The 19,496-nt window shown below is 39.5% G+C and overlaps 1 protein-coding gene across 2 annotated transcripts; it reads right to left on the bottom strand.

The window, feature by feature from the left end:
• On the bottom strand, positions 1 to 18,507 carry ak2 (adenylate kinase 2). 2 transcript variants are annotated; one of them, XM_026156003.2, is made up of 7 exons: positions 18,227 to 18,507; positions 15,917 to 16,042; positions 14,256 to 14,366; positions 12,862 to 12,956; positions 9,745 to 9,817; positions 5,290 to 5,509; positions 1 to 262 (listed from the first exon to the last, which is right to left on the bottom strand). In XM_026156003.2, exons 1-7 carry the CDS (start codon positions 18,323 to 18,325, stop codon positions 255 to 257), a joined length of 732 nt encoding a protein of 243 aa, XP_026011788.2. In that variant the 5' UTR covers positions 18,326 to 18,507; the 3' UTR covers positions 1 to 254. The 2 variants fall into 2 exon arrangements, with proteins under 2 accessions (XP_026011788.2, XP_026011787.2); XM_026156002.2 differs by lacking the exon at positions 1 to 262 and having other exon boundaries at positions 1,647 to 5,509; positions 18,227 to 18,445.
• Between the last annotated feature and the right edge of the window lie 989 nt (positions 18,508 to 19,496).

Below are 19,496 nucleotides of genomic sequence, written 5' to 3' on the forward strand. Positions count from 1 at the left end.
TTTGATGATTGTAGAAAAGCAGGAAATTTATTAGAAGGGAAAACATGAGGATTGTGACAACAAGATGGCTTCGTTTATTCCTGTCATGATCTACTTGAAATAGAAATGTGCAACAAAAACCCCAAAACAACCTTAACTTATTCAGTCTAAGGAGTCCCCTCTTATTGCCTGCCCCTCCCCTCCGTTTTTCTGCCCACCTGAGCTGTTTGCCAGCTCCAGTCCTTCGCCTCGGTGGGCATGACGCAGCTCTGAACTCAACCAGCTGGAAGACAAGGGGGAGAAGGAAAGAAAAGTTTTGAGTGAATTTCTAGAGAAAACGTAACCAGGCATGACTTCAAAAACAAAGCTTCCTCGGTCAAACAAAATGTACCTGCCTATCTCACAAGCCCATAAAAAAATGCATTTAAGGTGGACAAAAACATCCAGACTTCGAATCAGATTAAACTATAGCACGTGTACATTTACAGCTTTCAAAGAGTGACAAAACGCATTGGAGGCATCACAAAGCACGGCATGGAATATTAAGGTAAATTTAGCATGAAATAGTCTCATTGTGTTGAGTAACAGTCTGAAATCTGCCTCCCGGGAGCGCCGAACATCTGTTGTCGTTTTTCATCACAACAGCCGGGAGAGACTAAAAATGCATCAGCATTCAAGGGAAAGAGGAAGGTAACACAGTCTGCATGCAAGAAGCTCCTACTGAACACCAGGTGACTACAGAGGAAGGAGGCGGCTCCAAAGGTCAAGGAGGAACAGAGGAGTGAAGGATGAACGCATCCACTTAACACACTGTTTGCTGCTACAACTACACATGTTTCTTTTCCAACTATTTATTTATGAGTGACTTATGTATGTATGTATGTATGTATGTATGTATGTATGTATGTATGTATGTATGTATGTATGTATGTATATATTGTACTATTCTTAGTTAGTGTATTGTCTGTCTTGTCTTAATGTTGGTTTAAAATGGAGCACTGTAACAAAAAATAATTTCCCCCAGGGATCAATAAAGTATTCTGATTCTGATTCTGAACGCACAAAGAGGATACAACAGGAAAACCTAAAGGCTTTGTTGTTTGTAGAAGAACATTTTTAGAAAAAAAAAAAGTTTTACAGCTAAAACTGCTTCAGCGAACATAAAAATAAGTGGAAACTACAGAAACAAGATGAGATGAAACCAGATTAAACAGTATTCTTTGGAAGTCTCTATTTAGTGTGAAGGCGTTCGTTTCTTTTACTGGTTTTCCTTTTAGATCACAACTGTTTGATCTGAAACAGCCACCATCAAAACAAAAACAAAAGGTTAAATATAAAATACACCTTTTGGGAGCTGCAGAAACAAAAAAGACTGAACTTAAAACATTTCTTTGTAGTATCTACTGTTAAGGTTTTTGCAATCGTCCTTCAGCTCATGTCTGATCCTTGTGACGTCACACAAAGTGATGTCAGTGCTGAGAGCCTGAAGCACAGCAGAAACACAAGTTTAAAAAAAATAAAGTTCACAGTTAAAATGTAACTTTTGATTTCCATTTTCAGACCTCTGAAGTAAAAAAAAATAAAAATAAACAGGCATCTTAAGAGGGGAAAAAAGGAGCTTGAGATGGCTTCATTGTAAAAAGCCATTTTCATACGAGTATGATTGATGTGTGTTTAGCTCACGACTCTTTAATGTGGAACTGCATTGTATATCAACCCTGCAATAAGTGATTTTGTGCCACTTAGGGGCAGCAGACCCAAGCTGAATCACTATACACACTGACATACAGTAGTGTCTTTTCCTCATTTTCTGTCACATATATACAGCACACACTGTTGCAAATACACACAGCAAGCTCATTAAATATGGCCCGAATTTCAACTACTGCACGCATGTTTCTCCACATACAGCACATATTCATATCTTTAAAAGTCCCCAGACTTCACACAACTCCAATTCAGAGATGTTTCTTTGTACTCCTGGATCTGTTTGAAGCCATTGAGAGGAAATGTGTTTCATATAGTCTTCTCAGGCACGCAGAAGCCCCACAAAACTGATGCTCAAGCCTTGATTATGAGCTGATAAAAAAAGCAGGAGATAAACCGGCTCAGTTCATTCAGTGGATGAACTGAGCCCAGTTTAAGGTAAATATGAAACTGGAAATTAGCACAGCACGTCCCCTTTTAAGTCGATACAGTGACAGTAAGAAAACACTTGCTTCTTTACACATCTTGCAGCCAAAGAACATTCAATCATTTTTTAAACTATATTTTGGTCTCGACCAACTCTAGAGGAACCATCTTGCTCTTTATCTGCTAAACATTTAATTCCAAGTCTTAGTTATCTGTAGCTGTACAGGTAGTAGGTTTTGCATGAACAGATCCCTGCTTTGGCTGAAAAATTACACCTCAAGAGTGGCAAGGTGATTGTGTTTTATCATAAAATCTAATCATAGCCGCTAAAAGTCTTCATGTCTTCCCAGAACTCTTAAAGTTTGGTCACAGTTATTTTAGGAACTAAACACCAGAGAAAAACCCCAAGAGTGCTTTTTTCTAATTACCCATCGGCAGTAAACATGCTGACTAAACTGAAATGTCAGTTATCTGGTTGCGAATCAGTCATCACGGATTCAGACGTGAAATTATCTGACAGATTCTTGGAAGCGGTTCGAACTATTAAAATTCCAGGATCAGCATCAAGGAAACAACATGTTGGAACCAAAACTTTGTAAACGCTGCAAAAATATTACTGGTATTAACAGGCTGAGCTGACATCATGCCAAAAAGTGAGCATCCTGTTTCACAGTTAAGTACATAGTGATTAAAAAATTAAAGGTATTACGACGTATTAAAGATGAAGTGTGTTCTGGGAAACAACTTGGGGGAAGGAAGTGTCCACTTTCCACTCCTGATTCATCACTTCTGTAGCAAACTATATTAGGAAACACAAATGAGTCTTGTTCTACACTTTCCCACATATCAATAGATCGCTATTTCTGGATCCACTGTCAAGCTGTTTCCCAGCTCCTGCAACCAATTTCTCTAGACCAGGGGTGTCGGACTCCAGGCCTCAATGGCCGGTGTCCTGCAGGTTTTAGATCTCACCCTGGATCAACACACCTGAATAAAATGATTAGCTCATTACCAGGCCTCTGCATAACTTCAAGACATGTTGAGGAGGTCATTTAGCCATTTAAATCAGCTGTGTTGGATCAACGACACATCTAAAACCTGCAGGACACCGGCCCTCGAGGCCTGGAGTTCGACACATGTGCTCTAGACCCTGCCTGATAGTTGCATTCCTCCAGGCCTCTATCTTTAAGAGGGATAGGCATAACTACAAATCTTAGGACTACTGCTCATCAATCCAGTATTTTTATCATTACTTCCAACCACCAAATGATCCAAAACTGATAATGGTAATTTCTGAGCTGCAGATCAGATGATGGTTTCAGCATCTCAAGAGTTTAATAATGTACACACCTTTAAGACCTTTAAGGCTTTTAATCAGTAATCACATTTATATATTAGATAACTGATCATTTAGTTAGTGGTATGTGTGCCTCAGGCTGCTGGTATAACACACCTGGAGCAATTCCAAATGAAATACAAAACGAAAACTGTGCATTTCTCCGTGTGTGATGGACTTCTACTAAACATTTTGATAGGCTGCTCATGTTTTTGCCTTTAAAGGCAAAAGACTTGTGGTGACAAGTACTTTCCAATATCACCTCTAGTGAAGTGCAATCATACTTTTGAGCTTTTCTCTCTGCCTGCGTGCTGCACCACACCCACCGCGGGCAGCAATGTGTGGATGGGAGGCCAAAACTGAGAGAAAACGATGGTGTGGATGTAGCCTTAGGTAAAGCACAATGTCTTCTGCATCGAAAACAGAAGTGCATTAAGGATCTTTATCAGTAAGTGTGAAGATACAAGCTATTTTTTTCCTTTAAGCACTGAAAGCAATACCACTAATATGAGAGCAAACTGATGTTCCAGTCTTGATCTGCTGACTCTGTTTAAAAACATTTTAAGTCCGTGTGTGTCAGACTGAGCAGATTTGTGACTGGTTCAGCTAACATGCTGGTGTTTTCACAGTTAGCGAGGGAAAAAGGCCCTCTGTGGAAAAATAAGCTGACCTGACTGAAGTACACGAGGGAAAACAGCTTTAAACTCACACATAGGTGCATAAATTGTACTGCAAAACTCATTTTTGTATTTTTGGCAAATGTCGGCATTAAATTAATGCTAAACAATGACGCAACTTATGTCAGGTAAAGCTCAACTTATAAGCAGCGTTTATTTTTTTGCCATTAGAGTTAAGTGGAAATCTGATTACCAGCGAGTCTCAGAGACACAGATGGCCTTGAGAAGTTAAAGCAATACTAAATATAAAAGTAGACTTTCAATCATACCCGTGTTTAGATCTGAGCGAGTTGTGAGTATCGCTGTTGATGCAAATTGCAGCAGTTGGGCACTACGGGGTTTTAAAGTACCTTAATTGTCTACTTGAGTGCGTCATTGGCCACGGGGCCAATCTGTGGCCAAGAACTCACCCTCCTGTTTTCAGAACACACCTGAGGCTGTTGCCACAAACATTACTGTGCCTCAACTTTCCCCCTGCACCCTGCTGCAGAGGTTCAGTCTGCAGACCACTGACATCAGAATATAATTCATACTATGACACACTCCACTTCCGGTTTTGCTTTTTCTTGCACTTCAGATGCATTCAGGGACAAGAAGGAGCAGCAAGTACAGCTGGTTTGGAAAAACAGAAGATCTAATCTAACATTAGGAGAAAAGGTGAAGAAAAAAAGGCAAAGCCATTGATTAAACAAGAGCAAACCTGTCCAGCAAAGGCAAACAATATGCAACAAATGTCAATATTTTCAAAATGCGCTCTGGTGAGGAGCATCTATACAAACATGCACGGCGTTCTGCACTGCTTAAATGTCAAAACCTTCTCACATCTCTACGGTGAAAAGCAGCAGTGTGGTGCTAATCGATGAGCTCTATTTTGGCTTCTTCTGTGATGAAGAGTAACGAAAATGATTCTACATCCGCTCTGTTCCTGTAACATTGATGATGCATTGCTGCTGAATTTCTTGAGCCGTGACGTCACACCGAGTCTCCATCTTCCCCGTTTACACTTCAAAGTTACATTTTGTTGCCACTCTGACACTCGATCCACTCTTGTATAATCTCCACCACGCGGGGGGAAAGAAAACAAAACCAAAACATGAAAACAGTCAGGTGAAGGGCAATGCGGCAAAGAAGGAAAACTTTAAATGAAGAACACTTGGTCTTTACAGGCTGTGGCACGAGCGGGCATTTCCGTGGCGGCGGAGAACGCGGCTACGATGGAGGCGAAGACTACGTTTGGGTTCTGGGCAGCGTCGACGGCCGTGTGCAGACCCCTGGCACTGTAGTACTGCACCAGAGGGGACGTCTGCCGGTGGTAGGCTTCCAGGCGCGAGCGCAGGGTGTTCTCGTTGTCATCGCTGCGGCGGATCAGGGGCTCACCCGTCACCTGAGTGCAGAGTAAAAAAAAAGAAAACACATAAGACGAATCAGAAACTGTGTTCTTCTGAGTTCGCAAAAATTTTTGCTTTATTTAAAAATAAAAAATTGCATACAAAATGTAAAGCACGTTAAAAGTAGAAATGCCCGACAACACGATCGGTTGTGCAAGAACTGATTAAAAATAAAATAAAAATGTAAATATCACATGACTAATCCAAAGTGCATACAATTTTACTTTATGAGTTATATTATTGTTTCAGTCTATTTTATTGTACAGTCTTTACCTTCCAACATAAAGTGAGTTGATGCACATGTTGTTGTGATTTGGTGCTATACAAATAAAATGTAATTGGAATGTAATTAAAAAAAGTAATATCTGATTTAATATAAAATGTCCTGTATTTAACTGTAAATTGTACAAATGAACTGTTGCATTGGAAACTGAGCAGATAGCATTCGACAGTTTTCAAAGCGAAAGTTTTCTCAATTTGTGCTTGGTACAATATTTCATCAGGGGAGAAACCCCCCCCCCACCTTGTGAACACTTGATTTGTTGTTTCCGTTTCAATAATAAATATAGTGTTTCACCAAACATCTTTCAATTAACCATAAAAGGCACAGCACCAATGAGTTTTCAATCCAAATTGTTTTTTTGTGTCAATATAGTTAAAGGCAATGCATGTGCATGCACAAATAGGACTGGCATTAAGCCCTGGTCACTCATTGACCATTAAACATTGCTTTTGTGCACTGGGATGTCAACATAGCTACATGATCATTCGCAGTCAGGTTTCTACCACGTTGCCATAACTACAAAAGCTGTTGTTCCTCAAACTAATTTTTTTAAAAAGAAAAAAGAAAAACAGCAGAAACAGGAATCAAAGCACCGACTTAGGATCTGATGTTTTTCTGCAGAATCTCTCCTTTAAGCTATCGCATTAATCTCCCCCTGTGCTGGCTGTGAGTCCCTGTGCTCTGGCACTGATGTACGACAACAAACACTTGCAGAGACAGACCTGCTTGCAGACTCAGACTCGTGCCTGCTGTCAGCACCTGATTACAAAAGCTGGGAGTTGAACGACAAGCCGAAACAACTCCAAGGTGCAGCAGCAGTCATGTCCCACTTTTGAAACACTCGTGTTACACAGTACTTGTGGGTCCAGTCACACCTGACATTCATTACATGTAATGTTTCATGATTACCACATCACAACAGTGCAAGGTGCAAAATGTGTGCTCAAACGACACACACACATGAACCAGCTTGGTGCTAGTCTCTGCTACATTAGGTTCAACAGCACCTTAAACATCTGCACACACAGACTGAATTGTTGCAATTTTCACTAAAGCATAAAACTGTACAGTCGTTGGAACGTCAAGTATAAAACTCAAAGGAGATACTGAATAATTAAAATTAAGTCTCTCTGCTGCACATTCCTTAATCCACAGAAATCTACTCATGGAAAAAACAGGAGACAATCTCAGGAAAACTTCAAAGCTCTCTACAGTTGTTTCTCCGCATCTTCAACAGCAGAAAGAAACATGAGATTATAACTTCCAGTTGTATTGCTTCCCCTTTTTAATGCATGTGTGCAGACGGAGCACGGTTAGACTGCCAAAAACAAAAAAAACAAAAAACAAACTTCAACTTGAGTTTATTTGAATAGCAGACACTTCTAATGTGACTCATGTCACTTTATTAGTAACAGGATGTGTGAAAATGAACATCGAATACTACATTTCAAAGAGGAAACGCCTCATGTATGCAAACACAGTTTTCTACACATTAGTGGTTCTTATCTAACATTCACACACACTTATACTCCAATGAATGTATTGGAGAACAACTTGCCCAAGGACACTTTTGGCATGCAGACTGAAGCAGCCAGGTATCGAACCACAAACCTTAAACCCTCCATGCACATAAACACAGGTAGTGTTTGTAATTTGGTAGTCCTTGTTCTGCCCTACAGCCACCTGAACTTGTTTTCCACCTGCAGCACATTCTGATTAAAGAAGCCCTCCAGTCTGCTGAAGAGCAGACAAACAATTACAGTCACAGCTAAAGTGCAGGTGGAATCTGAGAACGGTGGACTGTTGAATCAGAAACTCTTTGTAAAGCAGCCAACTGATATCATGGACTACCACAATGGAGACGTAAAGAGTGGAAAAGTGTTTAAGGAAAACGTGAGAAAGGACACACTGGCTGGCAGGCAGCGACTCAGCTTTTGGGTATCGGTGAAGACCTGCTAACTGTTCATCAAGTTTGATTAAATTCTGACAAACACTGCAGGAGTACTGGTTCTTGTGACGCGTGGGTGGATGACAGATAGCTCATTTTATAAGCTCATCAGTCCTTAACATAGATGAGCTAAATATAAGTCAGCAAAGAGACTTGGGGAGGTGTTAAGCTACCCGAGCGGTCTCTGTATGATAAACCCAGACATGGTCAACGCCATGTCTTCGTCTACTCACACACTGGTTGAACTCTACTTTGAAGCACACCACCATCTCACACTATTAATATAATTAAAGAGATGAAACTCTTTGTTTAAACCATTATTATTAGTTATAATCACAATTTCTACCGTCATGTTTCTAGAAAGCTTCACACTGACCTTTTTCCAAACTCATATTAAAACAGCAAATGAACTTCAGGTCTTTTTTGGTAGGCGCATTTGTGCGTGAAATGTGTTTTTAATCATGATAAAATGAACTTTTGCCATCTGCCAGGCTGAAACAACTTGTTAGCATTTTTAAAAATCAAGTTAGTAGATGGCCTAATACATGACCTTTGGTCTTTTATTTAGTACATGTGTCATAATCTCCTGTTGCAATAGCACAGACAAGAAACTTCTCGCCGTCGCCACACAAATTTTATTCAGTTGCTGCCAGCAGACAAGTTCCCACATGCAGAAAATAAAATGAAGGAGTGAAGTATTCAACCCAATACTGAGTAACAGCCAGTGAAAAGTATTTGCCCCCTAAACCTAATGACTGGTTGTGCCATCAGCAGCAGCAAGAACTGGATTTAAGTGTTTGTATAACTCGCAATCAGTCTTTCACATCGCTGTGGAGGATATTGACGCACTCTTATTGTTGCCACATTGGAGAGTACAAGAATGAACGGCCTGTTTATGGTCCTGCCAAAACATCTCAATCAGGTTTATGTCCGGACTTTGACCAGGCCACTGCAAAACATTTTTTTAAATTTTTGAGCTAATAAGAGGAGGACTTGTTGGTGTGTTTCAGATCATAGTCCTCCTGCTTAACTCAAGTAACCCAGGGCACAAAATGATGGCTTGACATTCCAGGATTTTCTGGTCAGGAGCAGAATTCATGTTTCTATCAGTTACAAGTCATCCAGAGCCTGAAGCATGAAAGCAGACCATCACACTACATCATGTTTGTCTGCTGGAATGGTTAAAAAAATAATAATAAAATGCCATGTCCATTTTACTTCACATGTAACAGGATTCAAACCTTTACAAAGTTTGACTTTTGTCTCATCAGGCCACAGGATATTTTCTCTAAAGTCTTGGGGATCATCAAGATACATTTGCTAAATATCAGACGAGCCTTTTTTGTTCATCTCCCGTGGATGCCACTTTTGCCCATTCTCTTTCTTATTGTTAAATCGCTATGTTGGTGCACCACTGTTCCAAATTTGCTCCACTTTCGGATAATGGCTCTCACTGTGGTTTGCTGGATTCCCAAAGCCTTAGAAATAGTTTTGTAACACTTTCCAGACACAGACTTTGTTTCTCGGTTGTTTCTTTAGACACATCTTTAGGCAAGACGTGTTGCTTGTGATCATGATGCAATCTTTTAGCCTACTTTGCTTTATCAGAGAGGTTGAAGAAAAATCTGGTTTATCACAGTTAATTCATGATTTTGGGGGGCGTCATTTACTTTTCCACACAGGGTCAGGTAGGTTTGGATAGCTTTTTTCAGGTAATAAATGAAATCATCATTTAAAAACAGCATTTTGTGTTTATTCTTGCCATCCTTGCATAACATCAACATTTGTTCCAGTTGATTTGTTTGCTCCACTCGTTTGTGATACATTTTGTTCTTTAAGAGCAGATTAGTGGCTCTATTTAATTGAGAAAATGTACTGAATAATCTAAAATGCATGGAAACACTGATCTAAATCTTTCTGCTGGTTTCCAGGCTGGCAGTCATTTTTGGTGGGTGGCAGTTTAGCCAGAAATGGTTTCTAAGTGGGTGGAAAGTACTTACGTCATCCTTCATGGACTCTTTGGGGGGGTTGAACTCCTCGTGGTAGGAGCGGCCGCTCGGCTGATGAATTAGTCTGGGGAAACAGAGGGAAGATGGTAAGCGGAAGCAGAGCACAGGACAAGGACGTTAAAGAAATCAGAGCAAGAGCGAAGGAGGTTTGACAACCACGGTGACTCATTAACTACTTAACTGTCCTTTTTTTCCATCCCACATGATGCCCTTGTCCTACTTGGGCTTGAAAAGGCAGCAGTCTCTTCAAAAAGGACCCCCACAGACAGAAAGATGACTCTCTGTAAACTAGATATGCTTTCTACTCAGCGTGACGTGTGAATAATGTGGAGTGGGTATAGTGAAGAAAGGGGACACCGATGAATGTCTGAAGAGACGTCTGCGTGTGGGTCAGCTTCAATTCAGGGCTCAGAGTCTCATACTGAGTGTTCTGAGACTTGTTTTGTAGATCATTAGACGTATTAATGTACTGCATAAGAACAAAAGTAAAAGGAGAGAAACACACCAAAGAAAACAAGAAGTAACAATTATAACTTATTTTCCAGTTCTCTCTCATTTCAACATGTACAGCTTATGCAAACATTAGGTCAGACCAGAAAGTAACACATTTCTGTTTCAGTTCACCAGTGCTGACTTTCTCAACAAAAGCTGAATGCAAATCTTGTAACAGTATGTATAGCAATGTAATAGGGATAGAACGAGGAATGAATAATGATGAATCAGAATTCAGAATAACTGATGCATTGTTTTGAAATGTACCAGAATAAACTCCATTACTCGCATGCATTTCCAGTTTACTTAGATGTGAAGGTCACCGAGGTTCAAAGTTATACAGCAACACCACAGGAGTTACGTGTAACCGCACAACCCTGTGGTGTTGGCGACATACATAGGTGACACGCCACCAAAGTTCACTGCAGAAGTCTCAATCAGACATTGCAGCTTTCAGCAGACTAGCATTCTGAATATAGCTAACTGACAAACCCATGAGTGCATGGCTGATTACCAAATTACTACATAATCCACATTAAAGATGTTACTTTAGTAAACTTTCATTTATAGTTACAGAAATACAAAAGGTAAAATTCACAGCACATTAATATGAACATCACAAAGTGCTTCACAAAAAAATGATAAAACTTTAAAATGAAATGTTACCACTTTGAATATAATTTGTTCTACTGATATTCAGTTCCTAAACCATGTGCGGACACTTATTGGAGCTGATATACTGACTATGGATGCCCTATTACACATTCAGCAGATGCAGACTGACATTTTGAATGACGTGGCCACTCTGTGAATGCAAGCATTAAAATCCATTCTTTTGTTAGCTTCTTCCTATGATTACAATAGCTGCCTCTTCAGCTGCAAAATGCTGTGTGTTCATCACCTAGTTGCCAACTAGGGCTGTGCGATATGACCAAAATCTCATATCCCGATATAAGACATCTATCGTCCGATAACGATATAAATCACAAAAATGTAACATTTTCTGTAAATTCTGTGAATCTCGGGCAGCTCGACTTGTGTGAAGTGTTTCCAGCTGCGTGTCGTGTACCTGGAGTCGAGTGTTTTAACTGATGTATGAAACTATACATTTTTAGACATAAGTTGTAATGGCCGCCGTTTTCTTTGTATTTATTACACAGCGTGCTGCGGGGAAAAGCCTGTTCTAACGTTTGAGTCTAAGGTTTATTTTTTAGCACCTGGCGGCTCTTTTTTGCTTCTCATCCGTAAATACTCTGCATCTTTCACGTGATTCTGTTTATTTTGAAAAGTCTCAACAGGATCTTGAGCTTTATTGTGAAAGGTTTATGTGGAAAATACACAAGCGGACACGCGGTGGTTTTACCGTTGTTGTTGCTAACGACAAGGCATAAAAACAAGCGCTTGTCCGTCTGTAGTGTGGTTATATAAGCGCTATATAAGAGAAGGAGAGAACTTTAAGAAATTAATATAGCCACTACAGTGACCATCAAAACGATGAGAAAATATTGCCGTAAACAGTTTATTTTGCGACACCACAAAACAAACGATAGCGTAAAATGAAACGATAGACGTTTTTAAATCGTCATCCGATATATATGTTATATCGAACAGCCCTATTGCCAATCCTATTTTCTGTTTAGACACAGGCTTATTAGTGGTTAGGGAATCAACAAAATCAAGAGACTACTCTGTGGGCTCATCACCTGGTAAATAGTAGCTGTGTTTACATTGAAAATCTTAATTGTGGCTGCTTGAGAGCCATGAATTAGATCAAAGTTATTCAGATATTAGAGTATCATGTTTTTTTCTCTGCACACGTGTCTCTTTAGAGTTAAAATCTGGAACCAGATCATAGAACCTAAAGAAGGAAAGAAGGTGACTGGACTTCTCGGACGTTTTACGTCTCAGTCGAGAACGTTCTTCAGTTCTAAAACCAAATGGTGGAGAGTACAAAGCATTTAAAATCTAGTTGTTGACCCACTATTGATCATGTGGCTCATCACATGGGTCAAAGTGTAAAAAAAAGAAAAGAAAAAAGGCATAAGTCATTATCAGCAGCTGATACGGACACAGGCTTTCTTTCTAAGCTCTTTAGAGTATCAGCCAGGCACTGAGCAGCTGTGGTATTCAACATGTCCCATCAGGGACGGACACGTCGACTTCTCCAAGAATTGAATCTGCAAACCTTCTTGCTGCAGATGCTCAATCGCCTACAGGCTACTTTTTGCTAATCATGTGCGTTCATGCTCCATTTCTCCTTAACATTATCTCACTGTCCCAGAACCTCCCGTCCGCATGAATCAATCTACTCTACCTGAGTGGGTTTAACACCCTGACAGAATGAGGAGCTGCTCACTCGAAGGAAAATCACCAACTTGCCCTTATTGTCCACTTGCTACCCGCCTGAGAAATAAACCACACTCTTTCTCTGGTCTTGAATAAATCATTTTCTGTCATACCTCTGTCAGTGCGCCCCAGGGTGGCTGTGGCTACAATGCAGCTTGCCATCACCAGTGTGTGAATGGGTGGATGACTGGATATGTAAAGCACTTTGGGGTCCTTAGGGACTAGTAAAGCACTATACAAATACAGACCATTTACCATACTGACTCCCACCTGCCACAGATCCTGCGAACCAGCAGAGAATCATTGACGGAGAACTCGATCACAGAGTCCAGCTTCTCGTCTCTCTTGTCCAACAAGTCGTCCAGCTTGAAGAGACAAACACAGGAAGTCAAACATAACTAAAATCTGCTGTAAAGTACAAACTGACTTTTTTGACAACCGACTGTATAACACTACGGTTTTCAGGTTTATGTAATTAAACTTTAATAAAAGCTTTGTTTTTCTCTGTGAAGTTTGAAGAAACTTAAAAAAGTAGATGAGGACAATGTTCACAAAACCCCTTTAAAGAGATTAATTATGCCACCTAAAAACATTTGCATCCATTAATTTTAGCCTGGTTATTCTGAGTTCTAGGTTTAATATATTTGAGAAAGTAGTTTTAGAGTTTGTTTGTGTTATCAAATTGTTAGGAAAGTTGAAACTGAAAAAAGAAAATGAAATGTAGACACTAGAAAAAGTTGCATTTCCTGTGAAAATGCAGTATGAATGCCGTATAGTGGAATCTGCTAAAAACAGCAGAAGAAGCAGAAGTGTCTGCTGAAAGGAGGCGAATAAGCTGAAATTTGTGCTAAAAGAGGTGAAGAAGTTGAATTGTCTACTGAAAAAAAAATGTTGCCATGAGTGGATTCGAACCTGGGTTCGAGCTCAGTGAGTGGGTCTCACTGAGCTAAAACACAGCTCACCTCGGTGAGCTAAACTGGTGATCACACTTGTAATGTGGTCCATTCATTTTAATGGGGCAAAAATGGCATAAAAAGCTTAATATTTCAAAAAGTATAAAAGTTATGAGCACCAAAAGATATAGCAGAAATTAGCAGAACAGTTTGAATGAAATCAGATGAAAACTCAGGTTCCGTTAACCAGCAAAGAACGGAGCAACTAGAACAGTGGTTCTTGACCTTTTTGGAGGAACTGAACCCGCACCAGTTTCATATGCGCATTCACTGAACGGCTCTTTAGTGAAAAATAAAATATGATTTTTTTCAAATTCAAGACATACATATGTTTTTTACTGGTGCACAAAATGAGCCGTGCGGAGGACGGCGGAGGCTCCGACAAACCCCAAGGGTTCGATTGAACCCAGGTTAAGAACCACTGAACTAGAATAATAATAATAAAGACAAACAAGATACAGGAAATCTCTCACTCACTCACTCACTCACACACTCACACACAGAGAGAGAGAGAAACAGGGTAAAAGTTCGAGCTGAAAAAGAAATTTTGCCCATCAGCATGCTCAGTTCTCATGAATCAACATTAAAACTAGTTTGTTTAATCTCTTCATTAGCCAATCTGTATTTAAAGTAAAGCAAACTGCACGATGCTCATGAATTATTAAATCAACATTAAAAACACACCAAAACACTAATAAATTAAGTCCTCACCATCTCTGCTTGTTTGACCGTTCGGGGGAATCCATCCAACAGGAATCCGTTCCTGCAGGCCGGCGACTCAAGGTTCTTCTCTATGAGCTCCACGACCATCTCATCACTGACCTGCAGGGACACAAAAACTCCTCTTTATCAAGCAACAATATTTTGGCCTTTTACATTTATTTCATGTCAATACAAAATCTTTTTATACAGAAACAGGAAATGGATATTAAAGTGCACAAATATGAACAAACAGCACCAAACTGTGAGAGTCAAACAGATGGCAGAAAATCACACCAGGAACCTCGGTTACATGCTGGGAGATGAAAAGGAAACAAAGAGCTCTGCAGCAGCTGCACAAACATGTGTACAGCGCTGGACACAAATATAGAGGAAAACACACAGACGCCTAGAAATGTTACAGAAGTGAGTTTTGACATAAAAGAGACTTAAGTGTCCACAGAATCACAAACAATTTATTATGATACAGAATAAAATGGCTTTAAAAATCAACAAGATTCTCATCCCAACACCATTTCCCCCTTCAAAACAAAAAAATCTTGGGGTTCATTGTTCTGTATTAATTTGTGCCTCTCATATGTAAACAGTTATAACATGATTTTATAGGGGAATCTGATCCAGTCTCTAATTTTAAAATAGTCATTATAAAGTTCATTGAACTTGATTTAATACAACTCGATTTGAATGCTACATACAGATCATGGATTGGAGTGTAGTCTTGATAGTGAACATGCTAGAACATCTTCCCCACAACGACTCTTTTAAGAGCCACCCATAAACCTCTAAAGAGCGATCCTGCCTTTTAAAAATGTTCTTAATAAATGGAGCTTGCCTCCAAAATAAACTAACCCCTTTTTATTCTCTTAAATAATTGGTCTTCACTATGTTCCTATATCGTAGTCTATTTTTTCTTTAGTATAATATGAAAAAAATTCCACATGTGTCAAGTTGTCTGTCAAGTTTGCTGTGTAGTAGAACCGAGACATTAGTCATTACAAAAATTTCAAAATAATATTACAATTCTCGGTAGAGAAAGCAGCTGGTGTCATACAGCTCCGGGTGGTTGGCTACGGCGTTGATGAGCCTTTCCTCCATATTGAATGAAGGGCTTTGGCTAGACCTGCCCCTTTGAACTAGGTCAGAGAATCACATCACCAGGTTCCTGATTGGTTGTCGCGGCGCGACTTGACACTGGAGTTCAGATCTTCCCAACTCGAGCGCGATACGCGCGAATGCACAAAATGCACCACACAAACTGCCATGCCTATTTTTATTCGCGCTTCAAACGCGTCAGTTGCTTTTTCGCGACGCAAATCTGCTTCTGAATTTCGGCAGGACCCACAGTCACAATCATGCTCCTCCATTGACTTTACATGTATACCTGACGTTCTGGTCGTGTCTATCACGTTAGGTGTGAACGCACCATTAGTTTTGTTTTAGCATTATTGTTGATACAGTTATGTGGTTTTAATCAACTCTATTGGAACCATCACTGCAGAAAAGGAAGGAAGCAAGTAATTGTAATATAAGGAAAACATGAGATGTCATCAAAGACTCGGGATGACGAGCTGCAAAGTCAATAAAAACCTCAGAGGAGACAAAGGGACAGGAAGAAAAGTTTATAGAGAGATCATGAATAGAAGAGCAGTTACCAGTTTGCCAGAATCCATCGTCTCCTTAAGCCTCTTGCCGAGCTCGGAGCCTGAAGCCACCATGGCCCTCAGCATGTCTCCAGTAGCCAGGTGGCAAACGCAGTATTTCTCTGCTAGCCGAGGGGCCTGCAGGGGAGAGAGTGTTTTTTAATATGGAACTACTATTCATCACTACCAAACACCAACTGAAGGAAATATTTGGCTGTTGACCTAAACACTGATGAACAAATACTTCCTGCACCACTGACAAATAAAACCATGATGTAGGTTTCTGAGCATAAGGCTCTGAAAAGAAAGTTTTCAGCACCACAGACTGATCTGTGGAGCTCTCGACCTTCTAGACGGCGTAGCTTTCACTTTTTCCAACTCATCTGAGGATTAAAGATTAGAAGACATTCTCTTTATATGTTGCAACTAATGAAGTCAAAGGTTATAATTTATATAAGCTCATTAAAATCATAACAGAGTGAAGATCCTTAACCAACAAAGGTGAGCTTAATTCATTTAGACAAGGCCTCAACTGCAGTAGAGCATATGCTGCATAGATGCCAGCAATGTCCAATACTTCAACATCTCCAGCTAACAATTATTTTCACCACTGACCGATTCATACTATTGATTATTCATTTAGTAAAAATTGATAATTGAGGGAATCTTGACATATCCTGAAGAAAAAAAAAAAATTACATTTTTAAATGAGCCAGAACCAACAACTATCATTCCTGCTTGTGCACAACATAATTAATCATTTTCCTTTTTATTTTCACATAACGCTGTGTTTTAACTCTGTGTTGTTGTTTTTTTAAATTCTCTTAATGCATTGCGAACCTTTAATCTCTTTTGGTAAGCACACTGAGTGTACATGTAACGAAACGTGTTATAGAAATAAAATTGACGCTGAAGCTTTATTTAAAACATTTGATCGCTCCAATATCGGTGATACTAAAACGGGGTTTGCAACAGAGTGCTTTTGGGTAAACAAAGCACTCAAAACAAATGACAACACTAAACAAATCAGAGAGCAAACACATGGATCTATTCTGACAGCACGTGTCTGTGCTATCAGACACGTCCATGTGCCTGAGCAGAGAGGACTGCACAGTGAACCACAGGACACAACGACGAAGGTCACACTGAGACAGACATCTGGGTTTCAGCGCTCTACACAGCTGCAACAGAAATCCTACCGAGTTATGTAACTGCGACACTGGAGCCTTACATGCCAATGAAATGCTGAAGAAATTCCAGTTTTGCACAATATAATTCTAAGAAAAACCCACTGATATGCAACTGGTCTTCTCAGACTTCCATCTGAGTTTTCTCCACACTAGTATTTCTGTATGACTGCTGCAGCTCTGGTTGCAGGCTCCCGGGAGGTTTCTCAAGTACTAAATGTTGGCTATTGTTTCTAATTTACAATTGATGTATTTATATGTAAAGATGAATTAGTAAAATCTGAAAAAATTAGAAATGAAGTACTATTCTGAATGATAAAGTTAAAAATAAAAAAGGCAACTGTCTTACCTGGTAAATATTTTTATTGATCATTTAGTTAAGGAATATGAAACTAAATGATTTATTTTCACCACAATTTTACAACAATAAATACAGTCAAAAGAAAATATTTACATGTAAATATCAAGAACTGTTTTCAACATTATTGTGAACAATTCACCAGTCAACAACAACACGTTATTTAAAATAAACCACAGATGCTCCGGGTTTTTAAGGAGAAACAATAGGCAAACTAATTTTAATAACAAGGTATTAAACTGAATCAGCAGGTTTTTATAAATATGGGTTTGTACTTTTCCTGCTGCTTCATATATCATATAAAAAGTTTTTCAGTTGTGAACTTAAAACAATTTTATGCTTCTGTAGCCTGTAAACAGCACAATATACTCAATTTATAATAACAAATGTATAAACTGCTTTTGGAAGGAGTCCAGTATTAAACTTATTTCGAAATAGCACCAACAGAAAAAAAAAAGACAAACACATTAAAATAGCTGTCACAAATTTGGCTGGTAGAGGTTTCGGTATGCACTTCACTGTGAAGCTAAAAGCAGGTAATGCATTGAAATTTCTCAGAAACTCAGACATTAACGGGGTCGTTGTGAGAGTAAATTTTATTATTACATAGAGGATTAGAACATATACCTAGAGATAAAGAGACTGACAGCTGGCTCTAAAGCCTGGCAGGCTAGCATTAGCACCGACCATGCGCCTAGAATACACTACTTATATTTCAGGCTAGCCGCTAACAGCTAATGCTAGCTCATTAGCTCGTCTGGATATTTCTGCTCTCACCTGAGTCCCCTTCCCAGCTCCAGGAGGTCCAAGAAGGATGGCACGAATGCCGTCCTGCACATCGGCTATCGCCTCCTTCAGCTGCGTGCTGGGGGCCATGTCAGGACCTGGGGGGGCACCGCGGCAGAAACTTTAATAAAGTCCGTCGGTGAAGTCCTGGGTAGACTTCAGCCAAGTTGGCTAGAAAAGGAAGGACCGCCGCATTCTCTTCCGCTACAATGCATAAACCCCGCCCCTTAGACTAGTGCGCTTGATTGGCTGTCAGACTGCTCTATCACCAGAACAGCTGAATGACTTGCTCAGGGCTCTGTCTATCGCTACCTGTGCCAGCTGATTGGATAGAATTCGTAAAACACCTTGTGTAACTTACGAACAGGGCTTCAATTGAAAATGCCAATTTGTAAAACAAATAAACAAAGCAGAAAAAACAACAACAGAAAAGTATCATAGTTACTTGAAACTGACGTTGAATAAAAAAAAAAAACTTACCAGAATGAACACTAGAGTGCCACATAAAATAAAGGTTACACATTTATTTGTTTTATCCTTCATAATTAAACATTTCCTTTTGTTTTGCGGATTGTTTTTTTTTAAATATATAATTAGTATAGTATTGTTTAATGGTATTTTAAAATTGAATTACTGATTTTTGTGACTAAATTGACATAAAGTTTACACAAATGTTCACTGTTAAAACTTTTAACAACAATAATTAATATATCAATATATTATTCCATAATTTATCCGACCATCCTCTTCTTAACCAATCCAGTGTTGCTGGGGCATATCCCAGTTGCCACATAGTGTGAAGCAGGGTACACCCTGGAAAGGTTGCAATCTGTCAAAGGGCTAACACATAGAGATGAGGAGTGTCTCTGATCACCCCAACCAGTCGTGGCAGATGGCAGCCCCTTCATGGGCTTGGTTCTGCTAAAGGATTCTTCCTGTTAAGAGGAGTTTTTCCTTCCCACTGACACCAAGTGCTTGCTCATATAGGGTCATCTGATTTTTGGGATTTTCTTTGTGTTTCTGCAGGGTCTTTACCTCACAGTATAAAGTGTATTTAGGCAACAGTTGGTGCAACTTTTGGTGCTGTATAAATAAAACTGCCAAAAAAACGTTCAACACGTGAATTATACTTCTGCATCTGATCTAGGCTGTAACTTATGCCCTATATCAAACTTTTGCTTAAAATTCTTGAAAAAAAAAAGTAAAAAAACAACAACAAAACATTTGTATAAGTGTTCTCAGCCTTTGTTCAATAATTTGT

Source organism: Astatotilapia calliptera, chromosome 22 (assembly GCF_964374335.1).
Source record: "Astatotilapia calliptera chromosome 22, fAstCal68.1, whole genome shotgun sequence".
Lineage (NCBI taxonomy): Eukaryota > Metazoa > Chordata > Actinopteri > Cichliformes > Cichlidae > Astatotilapia > Astatotilapia calliptera.